The following is a 15,420-nucleotide window of genomic DNA, read 5'->3' as shown; positions in this document are numbered from 1 at the left end:
CTTCTGATTATATTAAACAACAGGGCCTAAGGCAAAATAGAATATATGAGCTTTTTGAGTAAAGTATAATTAAGTTATGTTGTGCTGTGGTCCCCAGCCTCTGCGTTTCTCCCCACTGTCCAGATTTCACATTGTGAAAGGTTAAGTACGTCAATTTACCAGCAAGGATGACATTCTGCTGGGAGAATTAATACAATACATAGAATTATCTGACCAGTGTTGGTTTTATACCAGACTCAAATCATGTTCTCATGGAGACATTTATATGTTTCCTGGCATAAGATACAGCCATGATGGAGAAATATCACCCACAAAGATAATGTGACATAAAAAAATGGGAATCATACATTTACAAAATGAATAAGTTTAGGAAATCAAATTCTTTATTAAATAGCCATTCAATAATAATGGTAGAGCCAGGGAATCAAGATTCAAGATTAAAGATGCTTTATTTGTCACATAACACAGTTACTGGGTAACATGCAGTGAAATGATCCTGATTGCTCCTAGACGGACTAAAATAAGAGAAAACAAAAGAAACGAGAAAATTAGAGAGGTGGAGATTAGCCATACAAATAATAAGATAGACAAAAACAAAAAACAAGATAAATAGCTAAATAAGTAAATGTTAATGAGTACAAAGGTAAGGTGTAAAGTGGCCTAAGACACAGTGCAAAATGAATGGGCCCTGGTTGCTCTGGTCTTGTACCAACTTGTGTAGAAATCCCTCAGAGATGACAGGGCCAGCCCTGACAACTCTCTGGAGACACTTGGTGTCCTGAGCACAGCTGTTGCTGAACCAGGAGGTGATGATCTGGGTCAGGACACTTTCCACAGCAGCAGCGTGGAAAGTCCTCAGGATCCGGGTGGAGACCCCATACTTGCTCAGTTGCCCCAGGTGGTAAAGACACTGCCTGGGCCCCCTCTCACTGCCGTCCCGTTGATAGTTAGGGGTCCTTGGGGCTGCTGCCTCCTAAAGGCCATGACCAGGGGCGCCAGTGCTCAGGGTGATATTTTGGATTTTATATAATCTTAAAATATTATTAGATGGCAGATTACCTAATACTTAGGTACGGATCTTTAGGGGCTCTGTAACCTTCATGACTACCGACATAAGTCCACAGGTCTGCAGTCATTCAGCCATAAGGGCTTACTGCCCCTCTTGAATCATGTGAGGACAACAGGCTGGGCCAGAGACTCGCTGGAGATATATGAGAAATCAAGACAGAGTAAAAGGCGCCTCTGTTTTATCGCCGTTTATGGCTCTTTATCGAACAGATTGAGCAACCGAACTCTAAAGTCACCAACCCTGACAGCACGTTAGGAGGGGTACAGTACGGCTCGGCTCCACCCCCGGCCGCGATGGTATGGTCCGCCTCGTGACGTCAGAGCCGGCGCTGACAGAATAAATACTGGAGCTGTGCGCCATGAGGCTGAACACACCGAGAGGCCAGACCGTCACCCCGCAGATCCCCGCCGGTCCTCTAACCGCACTGAAACTGCTTTTATTTGGTCTTTGCAGCGCAGCCATTGTTAACGATGATGAACGGACAGATGAACGGCTTCCATAACTCCCTCATCGACGAGGACTGCTTCTTGTTCACCTCGGAGTCGGTCGGAGAAGGACATCCCGGTAAGACCCGGCAAACCGGCCTCACGCTGGCCCGTCCAGACACAGCGAGCCACATTTTAGTCTTTATCGAGTTGTTTCCGGCTCGTACTCTACAGTCTATAGTAGTGTAATTGGATTGAGGAAAAAATGTGAATTTATTTATTTATTTATTTTTACGATTCGGCCTTTTCCAGCTGGGCCGGTGTCCACACGAGCACGCGCTACTTGCTAACGTTAGCTTGCTAAATATCGGTGATGCAGCCCGGTGTGCGACCACCGGCAGTAAACACGCCGCCATTTTGGTACCGTACACACTGAAAAGCGCCTCCGGAACATCCTCATCGTCACGATATTAATCTTTCTAAATTTGGCCAACGTTTTCCTGAACCCTGAATGTATTCTCACGTCTGGGGGGGGCGAGAGAGAAACCGGGAGCGTTGGTGAGCGGCCCGCCGGCCAGGACATCACGACACATTCGCGCTGTCTTACATCACTTACACGGCGGAGAGCTTGCCTTCCGGTGCCCGGTTTAATCTGCGCGCTCCCTCTGCAACACGTGCACATGCTGAAATGGCGGCGGAGGGAATCTCGAGCCACTCCCCCTCATCCGGAGCTCGCTCTGTAGCGCAATGTGCCACATGTTATGTCCAGCTCCGGGCCCCTGGCTTTTCTGCTCCGTCATGCACTCAGCTCGATGCTGTCTGTCTCCTCTTTTTCAGACAAGATCTGTGATCAGATTAGCGACGCCGTTCTTGATGCCCATCTCAAACAAGATCCTGATGCCAAAGTTGCGTGTGGTAAGGATTTTTTTTTTCTTAGGGAAAAAATTTTTTGCTCAAATCAGTTTTTCTTTTTTTTTTTTTGTGTTGTCCGGAGTAAAGTTTATATTCACACATACTTGTTGCCTCTTCCAGAGACTGTTGCCAAGACGGGGATGATCCTGTTGGCAGGAGAGGTGACATCACGTGCCACGGTGGACTACCAGAAAGTTGTCCGTGACACGATCCGTCAAATTGGCTATGACGACTCCTCCAAAGGTAAGAATGATAGTACTTCTGCTTAATGCATTGAGTTGTCAGAGGCATTTATATTTCAGTGAGTCTTCATCTGCTCTTGTCTGCACAGGATTTGACTATAAGACCTGCAATGTTCTTGTGGCCTTGGAGCAGCAGTCCCCTGATATTGCTCAGGGTGTTCACATTGACCGCAATGAGGAGGACATTGGTGCTGGGGACCAGGTCAGTCCTGGATATTATTTTTGGTTTGCCATGTACTCTTCCTGGAAATTAAATTGTGGGTCTAAGTAAATGTTTTGTGCTGCAGGGCTTGATGTTTGGATATGCCACTGATGAGACAGAGGAGTGTATGCCTCTTACAATTGTCCTTGCCCATAAGCTTAATGCTAAAATGGCTGAACTGCGACGCAATGGCACCCTTCCATGGCTCCGCCCCGACTCCAAGACACAAGTAGAGTGCTCAGTGTTGTTAATAGCTAGACATTTACTCTGTGTGAGTGGGACTTGGTTCATTTGTATTTTAAACTTCTATCTAGGTTACTGTCCAGTACCGCCAGGACCGTGGTGCCATGCTCCCTGTGCGTGTGCACACTATCGTCATCTCTGTTCAGCATGATGAGGACATTTGCCTGGAGGAGATGCGAGATGCTCTGAAGGAGAAGGTTATCAAGGCTGTTGTTCCCTGCATCTATTTGGATGACGACACTATCTACCACCTGCAGCCAAGTGGCCGGTTTGTCATTGGAGGTCCGCAGGTAAATCTCAGAGGGAATGGCTTGGCTTTCAGAGAGTATTTGGTCCTTGAATGACTTGAGTTACTTTTGTTTCTCCATTGCAGGGTGACGCTGGCCTCACAGGCCGTAAAATCATTGTTGACACTTATGGAGGCTGGGGAGCCCATGGTGGTGGTGCCTTCTCTGGGAAGGATTACACAAAGGTGGACCGCTCCGCTGCTTATGCTGCTCGCTGGGTGGCCAAGTCTCTGGTAAAGGCCGAGCTCTGCAAGAGGGTTTTGGTCCAGGTGCGTAGTTGTCTCTAAACCAATCGGTGTTACTTTTAGAGCATTGCTGGAAGAGGTTCCTGCTTCAAGTTTTCTTGGCTTGTAGTTGTGCTTGATATAAACATGTATGTGTACTGTATTAGGTTTCCTATGCCATTGGAGTTGCCCACCCCCTCTCCATTTCTATATTCCACTATGGGACCTCAAACAAGAGTGAGAGGGAGCTGCTTGACATTGTGAGGAAGAATTTTGATCTCCGTCCTGGAGTCATCGTCAGGTAATGTAAAACCCCTGAGGTCACCTGCTACTTGGTGAAACGGCAGCATCTGGCTTCCCCCTGTCTCCCTTGTCCCCTTTTTATTTTTTATTTATTTTTTTTGTCTTTTGCTTTAATTGTCTTGCCTGAAATTTGATTTAGTTGGTTTTTATTTGGAAAATGCTACCGTTCAGTTTGATGTTTTGCTAAAGCTGGAACATCGTTTGCTCTCGTTGAGTGCTCTGAGCTTGACCTGATATCTTTACCAGTTAAGTGGGTTACACAGGTGGGCATCAGTGGGGGGCAAGAGTCTCAATTTATGGCAGATGTATATGGTCTGACATAATGAACACACTGCCTAGCATAGTTTCGATTGTATGGGGAAGGTTTTTTTTTTTTTTTTTTTTTTTTGTGTAGTGTTTTCCGTCTGCAAGCTGCAGTGTCCAGTTTGGTCACCAGGGTAAGTGTCTGAGGTTTTTTTTTTTTTTTATTTATTTTTTATTTTTTTATTTTATTTTCCCCACCAAACCGAACCAGATGGTTTTTTTTTTTTTTCTTTAGTTTTTGCTCTAAGCCTTCCTCACGGCTAATGTCAAATGTTTTGCCTGTGAATCTGAAGTCACTTGTTGTGACTGTTGTTAAAATATGTTGATTATGTATTCCAGGGAGCTGGATCTGAAGAAGCCCTTGTATCAGAGGACCGCAGCCTATGGCCACTTTGGCCGAGAATCTTTCCCATGGGAGGTCCCCAAAAAACTCAAACACTAAACCTGTTAAGCTTTTCCCCCCCAGGCTTGTTGGTGTATACTACAGAGAAGCCTACAAGGTTCCAGGGGCGAAATGCACTTATCTCACTCGTAACGATGGTATCTTAACACATGACTCCCTTCCTCGCTTCACTTTCCCTTTTGTCTTGTCACTGTTTTCTGCTATATCATGCTGGCCTCTTGAGGGGACGTCTCAAACTTGATGCTTAAATACGTGGATGGGTTAAATGAACCCATGCACCAGCGTACTTGATGTTCTCCCATGTCTTGAGCTCTCCCTGCTTTTTGTCCTGATAGACCATAGCTGTGTTCAGTTGCTCTCCATTAGGCATTCCACTCTTGTCATTATTGTTAGTCTTCTAGTCAGTGTCGTGGCGGTAGCATATTAAAGTATATATGCGACAACTCAATAAATTTACTGGTGCTACTGATTTAAGGACTGAATCTAAATAGAAACATAATTTAACAGTTATAGGGTCTCTGATCTGGCACCTACTGATTGCTGGTCTAGCTTCTCTAAACATTCCTCCCTTTGTCAGTCTGGTGTCCCTTTATCCTTTTTTTTTTTTTTTTTTTTTTTTTTTTTTTTTTTTTTTTGTGTCTGCTTTATTCCCTTGTCTTTGTGGAGGATGTTAGAATGGCACAATTAAAATTCAAGGGTTGTTGCTATTTTCACTAAAAAGCTATGCACTGCAGGCTAAAGGGTGAGCCAAAATGTAATTATTGAGGCTCTCAAATGAGCTTAAAACCTCAGATGACCCTACAGACCTTTGCTGTTTTCTGATGTAATACAGAAAAGTCAGAAGCTGCTATGTCACTGCTCTGGTCTGCAGAGGTATCGGTTATGCTTGATAGTGATGGGGAAAATTGGATCGTTTGACATGGAGTAAATTTTAAACAGCGCTTTTAATGTAGTTTGACCTGGGCTTTTTTTTTTTTTTTTTTTTTTTTAATAAATGGTTTGAGGCTACTACAGAGCCTCTCACTCCTGAAGTGTATGGATGGCAGGTGTAGCTACAGAGAAACCTGAGTCCCATCTTTATCTTTGAAGGAGTGTGTACTTTGCCATAGCTACTTACTGGCTGGGAATCAAACCTATTGACACTATTTGTTTTCTGAAACTTGGCGTGGATACAGAGAAGCCGAGGTTTCAGATGGCAGCTTTAAACATATTGAATTCCTTTTGACTTGATCTATTATTTTTGTGTGTTTGGCTTGAGGCCCCAGAGTGTTCTACAGAAAAGCTTTGGTCTGCCTCAACAAGGAAAAACTGTCACAAGGTACTGTTGCGTATTTTACAGACTTTTTAATTTGGGGATATGGATCTTATTTTTGATGGGTTGGTTTTAAATCCTATTTAAGTCTGGTGCAATTCTGTGACTCTTATCTATCAGCATTAATGGGATGGCAACATTTGGTTGGTGTAGTACAGAGAAACCAGCCTTGTTTACATGGCCATCTCATGTTGGATAGCGTTTGGAGTTTTGGTTTTGTTCCCCTTTACCTCTCGGATGGCATCCCATTGGTTACAGTAAGTTAAGAGTGCCTTTTCTATTTCCTCTCCTCCCATTCGCTTTCCCTCCCACCAACACGCTTTCAGCTTCCAGAGGAACCAATAGTTCATGTTGTACTCTGCATCATGTCTAGACTGGGTAGTTTACTTCTGCTCTGTAATAAACTGCTCCATCAAAATGTCTGGCTTATGAGTTTTATGTTCATTAATCTTAAATAATTAGAGCAAAGGGAAGAGGTACAGTTAAACTTGAATAAATCAAATGTGTGTGGGTTTGTTTTGTTTTTTTTTTTCTTTTCTTTAAAACATTTCTTAAACATCAAAGAGCCTTCGTACAGAAACATTTACAGGTGTCAAGCCATATTTCTGATGGTGTTTTAACTGACTGCAGTGTAATTGCCAGCAGCTGGATGGCAAATGCTGATTAGTGTGCTCCTCCTTGTAGCCCCTCCCCCATGTGTTCCTGACAGCTGTGTCTGAAAAGGTTGGTGTGCTTTTAGTGTGATCTCCAACTCTCCCAGGTGTATTTATTACCCCTCACTTTCCATGCATCGCCAGCCAGCCAGTCATATTGAGTAATAATATAAACTAAGTCAGCCAGTGTCCTAAGTCATTAGCAATTTTTATTATAGGTATCAATTGTGCTTAATTTGTGAAACTTCACTTTAGTCTTTAAGGTTCTTGTTCTCAGTTATTTAGTCACACAAGGGTATCAGGTTTTCTCAACATTCAGGTGATTTTTGACTGTCACCTGTCAAACAGGCTTTCAAATGTGTAGACATCAAGTTAGACATAACAGCACTGAAACTTAGCGTGTCACAGAGCCCATTAGGAACTTTGACACAACTCAAGCAACAAAAGGTATCTTGAATCACAAAGGCATGGGCAAACCATTATGTAATAAAACAATTCACTTGTAAAGCTAAGTGGCACAAATGCCAAGGTGTGACAAAGCAACTTATGACACTGAAAAGTGGGGGTGTGGAGCAGAAGATGCTTATTGGGAACAGACGGTGGGTCGTATCTTATAAACTCAAGGGCGACAGCGATTAAGAGTAAAGCTAATCTATGGAAGGAAGGCCATGGGAAGCACCACATGACTGGCTGGACGTCACAACAGTTAAGTTTCAGGATAGAAATCTATTGTTCAGAGCTTCAAACTTCACAACTATGAAGGATGTTTTATTTTTCCCAATTGACTGATGTAAATGAGCTTGGAGATTGTGTAAAGACCTCCTTCCTATCTACAAAGAATGAAGAAAAAACAACCTAGCAGCTGGTTCCAATTATTGTTGCCTGAGCTGCAACAACCCTTCAGGCAGAAAGAACCAGTTTGGCAGTTTTTCCACCTGCATTTGAGGCATATAGTATGTGTTTGCCTCAGCACGCTTTGAGGTAAGTATCAGCAAATCGTAAAACACACTAGTAAAATGTGACTGCTTAAATCAGCTGCAGTGAAGGTATATGCCAATATTTCAGAGTGGGAAACCTTCATTAAACACCTGTCAGCTAATATAAGTATGGGTTGGGATCAAGTCCAGATCAGAAATCCAATGCATCATCCACAGACAAGTTTGGACTGTTCAGGCAGTGTCTTAACGGGGTTATTAAAGAATTTGCACGCTGTCCTGAGCTAAATCTGTAGTTGTTGAATAAGTTCAGAAAGACACACCTATGTGTCAGTTTCTGTCTGGAGAAAAATCTGATTGAAGAATCTCACTGATAAAATTGTGGCTATGGAGCTGGACAGAAGCATTTCTAAAGCTGAGAATTTTCAGATGAGCATTATGGCCTCAATAGTTTCGAAAGAGTCTCTGGGGTCCACGTGGAGTCGGTCAGGGTTTGGCCATCCAACCAAAGTCTGCCCTTCAGGGTTTTTCTTTCAGCGATGAAAGAACCTGCTCAACAAACCCAATTAAATTGGCCTCAGATCCTGAGTAAGTAATTAAAGCACCAGATCCTGTTCTGGCAGAGGATCTATTGAGTTAATTCTGCGGTGAATATCCAGTTAATTTTCGGCTGTAATTAACGTCACTCTGCCATATATGAATGATTGAGTAGACTCAGTGAACTCACAGGCAGTTACTCAGGTTTGACAGTACTTTTCGTAATGTGTTTTATTTTTAGAGGAGAATAAACCTGATATTTCATGACCCTAAATTATTTGGAAGCATTCCTTGTCACCCAAAGCTTGACCAGCTCATTTTACAAATGACACCAATACAGTATATCGAGCTTGAACAGTATTCAAGCTCAAGTAACATTTTGACATTCAGAGCTGCAGTCCATTCTCAGCTACAGCAGTTGTGTGTTTCTACGACCACACTGGCTCGGTCAAACATCTATATTTATCTGAGAATTTTGAGCTTGTTGTGTGGGGGATGAAGTCCCACAGCCTTGAATGGACAAGATCAGTTCCCACTGTCCCAAAGCCGCAGCACTGATGGACAGGACACTGCTGCAGCTCAAGTGCTGTCATTTCAAAGCACAGGCTTGTTCCTGCACAACATCGTACCACACTCACACTGTGCTGGCTTGAAGCTACAGCATGCTGCTTCAAGCTGCAAGCTTCAGAGCCTTCATGGGTCTTTTGGACTGATGTTAGAAAGTTATCTGTTTGTAGCATGAGTATTCTGGATGAGGATCACAGTGTCTTTTAGGGAAATATTCCCACAATAAACTGTGAGAAGACACCAGCTGTATGCTGCTCACAGACCAAACAAAGCGAGATGAGCAGCTCAACAGAACATGATGTTGAGGCCACCGACTGCTGTGTAGGGTCTTCAGTTTCCTTTAACTCTCTTACAGCGTCAGAGTGAGAAGGGGAGACACAGGTCAGCTGTTTAGTTGAGGTCAGTGGGATTTATCAAAAGGATCAGATGACAGCTGATGCAATGCTTAGAAGAGCTTGCTGTTGCACGACTGTACTTTTGCACCAAATAGGAGTGAACTGCTAATCTTATTGTTATACTTTGAAACAGCTAACCACAGCATTTTAAGAGTTGATTAGAAATGTTGTGTTTGACAGAGATTCCGAGGGGTTCGTGTGGGATTGTTTTTTGAGTATCACACTTTAAGACAATGTTCAGTCGTGATGATGTCCTTACTGATTAGAATTCAAGAAATATTAAGGGAAATATATTTCCTTATGGGTTCAATTTATGCATTTCTTTGCACAAAATTAGGAGGAAAAAAAAAAACAAAACGATTTGACTGATTCAAAGGAATGAACAAGAACCACCTGATGACTCTGTACAGTATAAGCCTAAATTAATCTGTCAATTTGTATTTGGAATTGTATGACTCACAATGTTTTGTTGTCAGCACCTCAATTACGCAAACACTTTTTCACTTGCTTTGGTGATATTCCAAATTTGCATCCTAATTATTTTAACAGCATTACTCAATGTTTTTGAACCGAACACACCCAAAATCAACAGTATGTTACATAACAGCTGTCTTGTCACTTGCCTGAGAAAATATCTGAAACTAAAATGTAGACAAGAAGCAGAAGCACTGATCAAATTATTACATTTGGCCATGTTATAACAAAAGGAAAGGAAACGGCGAGACGATGGAAAGAAAGACTCAAGTTAAGCAAAAACACAAAATAACGAGATAACGTTTTTATGAAAAGGCATGAATGCGAATGTACTCTACACAAATATACACAAACAATACGTTGTACAAATATCAGTTGGTTATGTAAACAGAAATCCATTCAGAAAATAAAAACACTGAATTATATTGTCTACTTTTGTTTTGTTTCTAATTTTGTTTACAATACTTACAGTAGCCATAAAAAGTATTACCTCAGTAAATAAACCAAAACTAACATTGATTATTAACAATGGTGAGTATTAACAATGTTACATAAAGACAGAAGACAGAAATGCAAGTATGTTACATATGATGGGATGTTACAGATTACGCAATATTGAAATTTACTAAATACATAATCTCTAGTCTGCATGTCACAACAGATATAGGACTGAATATATTCCTAATGGCAGACACTTCACAGGTGCCCTTTGGGCGTGAATTACAAAACAGTAACACAAGTTATTTGCATGTTACATAATTTGTTAATGTGACCCCCATTAAATGTTGGGGGAGGGATGAGTTGTGATTGGGTGATTTTAAGCCAGTTGAAAAAGGTTGAAACTGGAGATAATCTGTATACTTGCAGTCCCAGTGCCAGGGGAATGTGCTCTCCTCTCATAACTTGAGTCACATGCAGACTGAGGAATGAGAAGTGAGCTGAGGAGGAAACTTAGGGGAGTGCCTCCTTTCCGCCAATGAGAGAGAAGAGCACATTCCTGCTTAACACAGCTTTGCATAACACGGGAGGGAAGGCCTGGTGGGGTGCGAGGTGTGGCAGTTTGTAAATTTTCCTGCTTTAATCCAAACAATCTCTTACTTTAGATTAAAAGTGTGTGTGTCCAAACATCAAGTCAATTTCCCATGATGAAAATCATAATCAAGTCAAATCAAATCCAATTTATTTATCCATCCATCCACCCATCTTCATCAATTTATTTATACAGCGCCAAATCAAAACAAAGTTACATCAAGGCACTTATACAAATAGAGCAGGTCTAGACCAAACTCTTTATGGAGTTGTTAAAGAGACCCAACATAGCCCTCCAAGAGCAAGCACACAGTGGAAAAACTTCCTTTAACAGACAGAAACCTGGGGCAGAATCAGGTTCAGGGAGGGCAGAGAGCGAAGCAGAGGCAATTAGAGAGACACACTGAGAGCATGAAGGAAGCGTGAAGGAGAGGAGGGGGGACCAATGGTTGTTGAAGCAATGTTGCCAATTATAGTTTGCAAACTGCAGTATGTGTACTGTAAATATCAGAATTAGGCCTCACAGGACAGTGACATCTAGGAAGTCATAGAACTGCTCATTGACAGATAAGCAGCATCTTATAACCACTGAACCTGTTGTAAAAGATTTTTGGACTGAATTTTATGCCTTCGACTAGTAAAGTAGATGACAAGGTGTCTGGGGAGAAAAAAGGGGTTGGATCTGCAACAATACTGAAAAGTTGAATGCTAACCGGTGTTGGAACTTTTCATACTAAGCACCCTGAGGCCACTCCAGTTCACCATAGCATCTCAGATACTCAGGGTTTATTTAAACTTTTTCAAATAAACCCTTTCAGTTAAAAAAATTAATAAATTAAATATTGTTACCTGTACCATTTGCATTAACAAGTTAAGAACTGACACCTTTGAAATAGTAATGGCATGGTTATGTCTTGTCTGTGCAACCAAATGAAGTGATCAAATCTAATGGGATGGCCTGAGACAGTCAGCTGAGCCTCATGTTAAAAACTGTTTCATACTGCCATCTGCTGAAAAAGTGAAGTCATACACCCCCGCCAGTCATCTGAAGCTGAAGTTACATGTACAGAATCTCACAAAAGTGAGTGCACTCCTCACATTTCTGCAAATATTTCATCATATCTTTTCATGGGACAACACTGAAGAAATGAAGCTGCGATACAATGTAAAGTAGTCAGTGTACAGCTTGTGTAACTGTCCCTTCAAAATAACACAGCCATCAATGTCTAAACTGCTGGCAACAAACGTGAGTACACCCCTAATTGACAATGTCCAAATTCCATTTTCCCTCCCCGGTGTCATGTGAATCGTTAGTGTTACAAGGTCTCAGTTGTGAATGCGGAGCAGGTGTGTTAAATTTGGTGTCATCGCTCTCACACTCTCACACTGGTCACTGGAAGTTCCACATAGCACCTCATGGCAAAGAACTCTCTGCGGATCTGAAAAAAAAAAAAAATAATGTTGCTCTACATAAAGATGGCCCAGGCTGTAATAAGATTGCCAACAACCTGAAACTGAGCTGCAGCACGGTGGCGAAGACCATACAGCAGTTTAACAGGACAGGTTCCACTCAGAGCAGGCCTCGCTTGAGTGCATGTGCTCAGCGTCATATCCAGAGGTTGTCTTTGGAAAATAGACCTCTGAGTGCTGCCAGCATTGCTGCAGAGGTTGAAGAGATGGTTGGGTCAGCCTGTCAGTGGTCAGACCACACACACGCCGCACACTGCATCAAATCGGTCTGCATGGCTGTCGTCCCAGAAGGAAGATGATGCACAAGAAAGCCCACAAAAAGTTTGCTAAAGACAAGCAGACTAAGGACATGGATTCCTGGAACCGTGTGCTGCGGTCTGATGAGACCAAGATAAACTTGTGCGTGTGTGGTGGCAGCCAGGTGAGGAGTACAAAGACAAGTGTGTCTGGCCGAGCATGGTGGTGGGAGTGTCATGGTCTGGGGCTGCATGAGTGCAGCCAGGACTGGGGAGCTACAGCTCACTGAGGGAACCATGGATGCCAACATGTACTGCGACATACTGAAGCAGAGCAGGATCCCCTCCCTTTGGAAACCAGGCCGCGGGGCAGTATTCCAATATGCCAACGACCTCAAACACACCTACAAGAAGACCACAGCCTCGCTAAAGAAGCTGAGAGTAAAGCTGATGGACTGGCCAAGCATGTCTCCAGACCGACACCCTATTGAGCATCTGTGGGGCATCCTCAAATGGGAGGTGGAGGAGCGCAAGGTCTCTAACATCCACCAGCTCTGTGATGTCGTCATGGAGGAGTGGAAGAGGATTCCAGTTGCAACCTGTGAAGCTCTGGTGAACTCCATGACCAGGCGGGTGAAGGCAGTGCTGGAAAATAATGGTAGCCACACAAAGTATTGACACTGGGCCCAATTTGGACATTTTCACTTAGGGATGTACTAATTTTTGCTGCCAGCAGTTTAGTTATTTTGAGGCGATAGCAAAATTAGCTATACAAGCTGTACACTGACTACTTTACATTGTATCAAAGTGTCATTTCTTCAGTGTTGTCTCATGAAAAGATGAAATATTTGCATAAATGTGAGGGGTGTACTCACATCTGTGAGGTACTATATGTACATAATTAGATGAATAATTAAATATTTAGATCTGTTTAGAGATCAGAGACTGATAAATTCATAAATTTAATATATACATATCCAGACACAAAGACAGTATTAAATGTTTTTTAATTATTGTATGTGTAAATACACAAGTTGTCATCAAAAAGTATTACAGTATCAAAAATAAAAGTCTTACGACAACCCAAATAAATTAGAATATTGAAAACAATAAAACACAGTTGCCACACAAACACACTGTCATGACAGCAAAACAAAACATTTCTAAATATAATGTTGCTGACAGATATTTGGTTCCAAATTATTGAAAGACAAAATTTCATTCTCTTTTGTTAAAACTGAGCTTTTGTAAACAAAAAACAGGGGACGTTCAATGCAGAATCAAAGTCAATAGAGCTCTGGCAGAAAGTACCTGCACTTTCCTAAAGTGAACTATTAGTTATCAAATAACTTTGTCCAGTAAACCTGAATTTGTTACAATGTGATATGACACATGGAAAAAAAAAAACAGAACAGCTTGACGCAAATAAATGTAGTAAACACAACAGTTAACTCCAGACCACTTTGTCACTTTGTTGAGCGCTGTTCCTTCTCCTTTGAAAACAGAAGACTCAACTTGACTGTGGGACAACACGTGGGATCTCTGCTGACATTCACTGTACAGGACCCAGCTCTTTACTGTCTTCAACACTGTCAACAGCATTGATGCTTTGGAGGAGCACAGAACTGTGAACCAAATATTATTTCACAGGCTTTTGCCTGTAGAGCCTTTGCCATTATTATTTTGCTTTTGATATCACTCAGCGTTTGTCTCGTCTTTTGTCCATTTCCTTTTGAATACGAGCCTCCAGAGCTGCTCTCATGCCTGAATCCAGGATGTTCTTTTCTGCAACACGTTCCACTATCTGCTCGGGCTTATCATCCTTTGGAAAAAGAACAGGGATTAGGAAATTCTTATTAACCAGATAGACAAAGCTTAAGTAGCCAGGAGGACACAAAAGGTCCGAGACATACAAAAAGATTAACCTTGTGCACAAGGAAGGATGTAATGGTACCAGAATCAGCCAGATAGTCAAGCCAGAAAAGCTCGGTCCCATGGGTCTCAGTCTCTGTGCTCGAGCCGCTCTCATTCCACTCTTCAGCCTCGGCACCAGCTCCGGACTCTGATCCACCTGGAAAAGGATCATTGTGTTCTCTTTACTCTACACAGTGGATGTACTATAATCAGAGGAAACCTGACAAATAGATGCCTCAATATTACATCTTCGACGTGGATGGTACACTTGGATGTCTGGTCGACGGGGTCGTCTGGGGGTTGTGGTGTGCCTTCGCCGCTGAAGCTCTTTGGCTTGCTTCACCTCTTTATCATAGTCATCTCTTGAAGAGAGGAATTGACCTTTAGTTATTGCCTTTCAATATACAACCATTTTCCCTCATAAGACAACTTCTTGTTTTATATGTAACCATCAGGTCTCTTAATATGGCGAAAATGCAACACAACTACTACCATTCATCAGTAAATAGTACATTAATGAGTGAATTGTGTTTATTGCCATATTGATCAAGGTTTCTCTTAAAAATCTTGTCGCAGAAACATGACTTAGAAACATCATTTAATTGGTGCATTCGATAACAATGTTGAACATGGATTCAGCCCCTGACGACAGAGAAACACAACAAAAGTTTAGAGTAGATATCGATTAATACAATAAATACTCATGTTGTCTGGCGTCCAGTGTGCTGAACCAGAGATAACTCTGGCGTGTACGACTTCTATTTATTATTCAGCTTTATGGGTGTAAAAGGGGGCATGTGGATCATGATCTGTCCCACCTCTGAACCTTTCTACCAACCATCAGATCAGTCTCCAGCACTAAAATGAAGCTGCAGCTCAAGACATTTTGAACGGATGCTGTGTAGCTAACATGCTATGTGCTAGCAATTAGCTAACGATTGTTAAGGCAATTACCTCGCAATCTGGTTCCTCCGGATATGGTGTAAGAAGCCGTGGCTCATATCCAGGCGGCCTCCACGTTTATACTTCAGCTCATTGGAGTCATCGTCTCTCAAAATATCCATTTTCTGGACGACCTCCAGTATACTGACAGTATTTAGGAGCTAATGGCACATATGTTTGCTACAAGTCTCAATCAGACCAATGACAAAAAGCTATATGCTAGCTAATGGTAAATTGTTGTCCAACCGTAAAACTCCCGAGGTTAAAAAGTTAATACTATCGGGGGGGAAAATACTACACTTACGAAGAAACGCATAAAAACATTAAAAAAACAATCAGTGAC

The 15,420-nt window shown here is 42.2% G+C and overlaps 2 protein-coding genes across 2 annotated transcripts; one reads left to right on the top strand and one right to left on the bottom strand.

Annotated features, from left to right (window-relative positions):
• The first annotated feature begins 1,539 nt into the window (after positions 1-1,539).
• Positions 1,540-5,226, top strand: mat2ab (methionine adenosyltransferase 2Ab). Its single transcript, XM_029510832.1, has 9 exons — positions 1,540-1,633; positions 2,332-2,409; positions 2,527-2,649; positions 2,738-2,850; positions 2,936-3,079; positions 3,165-3,383; positions 3,467-3,649; positions 3,772-3,905; positions 4,550-5,226. The coding sequence occupies exons 1-9, from the start codon at positions 1,540-1,542 to the stop codon at positions 4,650-4,652; spliced, it is 1,191 nt and encodes a 396-aa protein (XP_029366692.1). The 3' UTR covers positions 4,653-5,226.
• Positions 5,227-13,260: 8,034 nt separating this feature from the next.
• Positions 13,261-15,326, bottom strand: c9h2orf68 (chromosome 9 C2orf68 homolog). The gene is made up of 4 exons (XM_029511350.1): positions 15,090-15,326; positions 14,382-14,497; positions 14,147-14,292; positions 13,261-14,043 (listed from the first exon to the last, which is right to left on the bottom strand). Exons 1-4 carry the CDS (start codon positions 15,197-15,199, stop codon positions 13,921-13,923), a joined length of 495 nt encoding a protein of 164 aa, XP_029367210.1. The 5' UTR covers positions 15,200-15,326; the 3' UTR covers positions 13,261-13,920.
• Positions 15,327-15,420: the final 94 nt, after the last annotated feature.

Source organism: Echeneis naucrates, chromosome 9, assembly GCF_900963305.1.
Source record: "Echeneis naucrates chromosome 9, fEcheNa1.1, whole genome shotgun sequence".
Taxonomy (NCBI): Eukaryota; Metazoa; Chordata; class Actinopteri; order Carangiformes; family Echeneidae; genus Echeneis; species Echeneis naucrates.
The sequence above is the reverse complement of the archived record's forward strand: the minus strand, read 5'-3'. Positions and strand labels throughout refer to the sequence as shown.

What these genes read in the sequence shown, in the direction of transcription:
- mat2ab (XM_029510832.1), top strand. Translation starts at nt 1,540, where the DNA reads ATGATGAACGGACAGATGAACGGCTTCCATAACTCCCTCATCGACGAG. An exon ending in TGATGCCAAAGTTGCGTGTG is followed by an intron (nt 2,410 to 2,526) that starts GTAAGGATTTTT and finishes TGCCTCTTCCAG; the next exon opens with AGACTGTTGCCAAGACGGGG. An exon ending in GCCCCGACTCCAAGACACAA is followed by an intron (nt 3,080 to 3,164) that starts GTAGAGTGCTCA and finishes ACTTCTATCTAG; the next exon opens with GTTACTGTCCAGTACCGCCA.
- c9h2orf68 (XM_029511350.1), bottom strand. Translation starts at nt 15,199, where the DNA reads ATGGATATTTTGAGAGACGATGACTCCAATGAGCTGAAGTATAAACGT. An exon ending in CGGAGGAACCAGATTGCGAG is followed by an intron (nt 14,498 to 15,089) that starts GTAATTGCCTTA and finishes CCTCTCTTCAAG; the next exon opens with AGATGACTATGATAAAGAGG. An exon ending in CATCCTTCCTTGTGCACAAG is followed by an intron (nt 14,044 to 14,146) that starts GTTAATCTTTTT and finishes CTTTTTCCAAAG; the next exon opens with GATGATAAGCCCGAGCAGAT.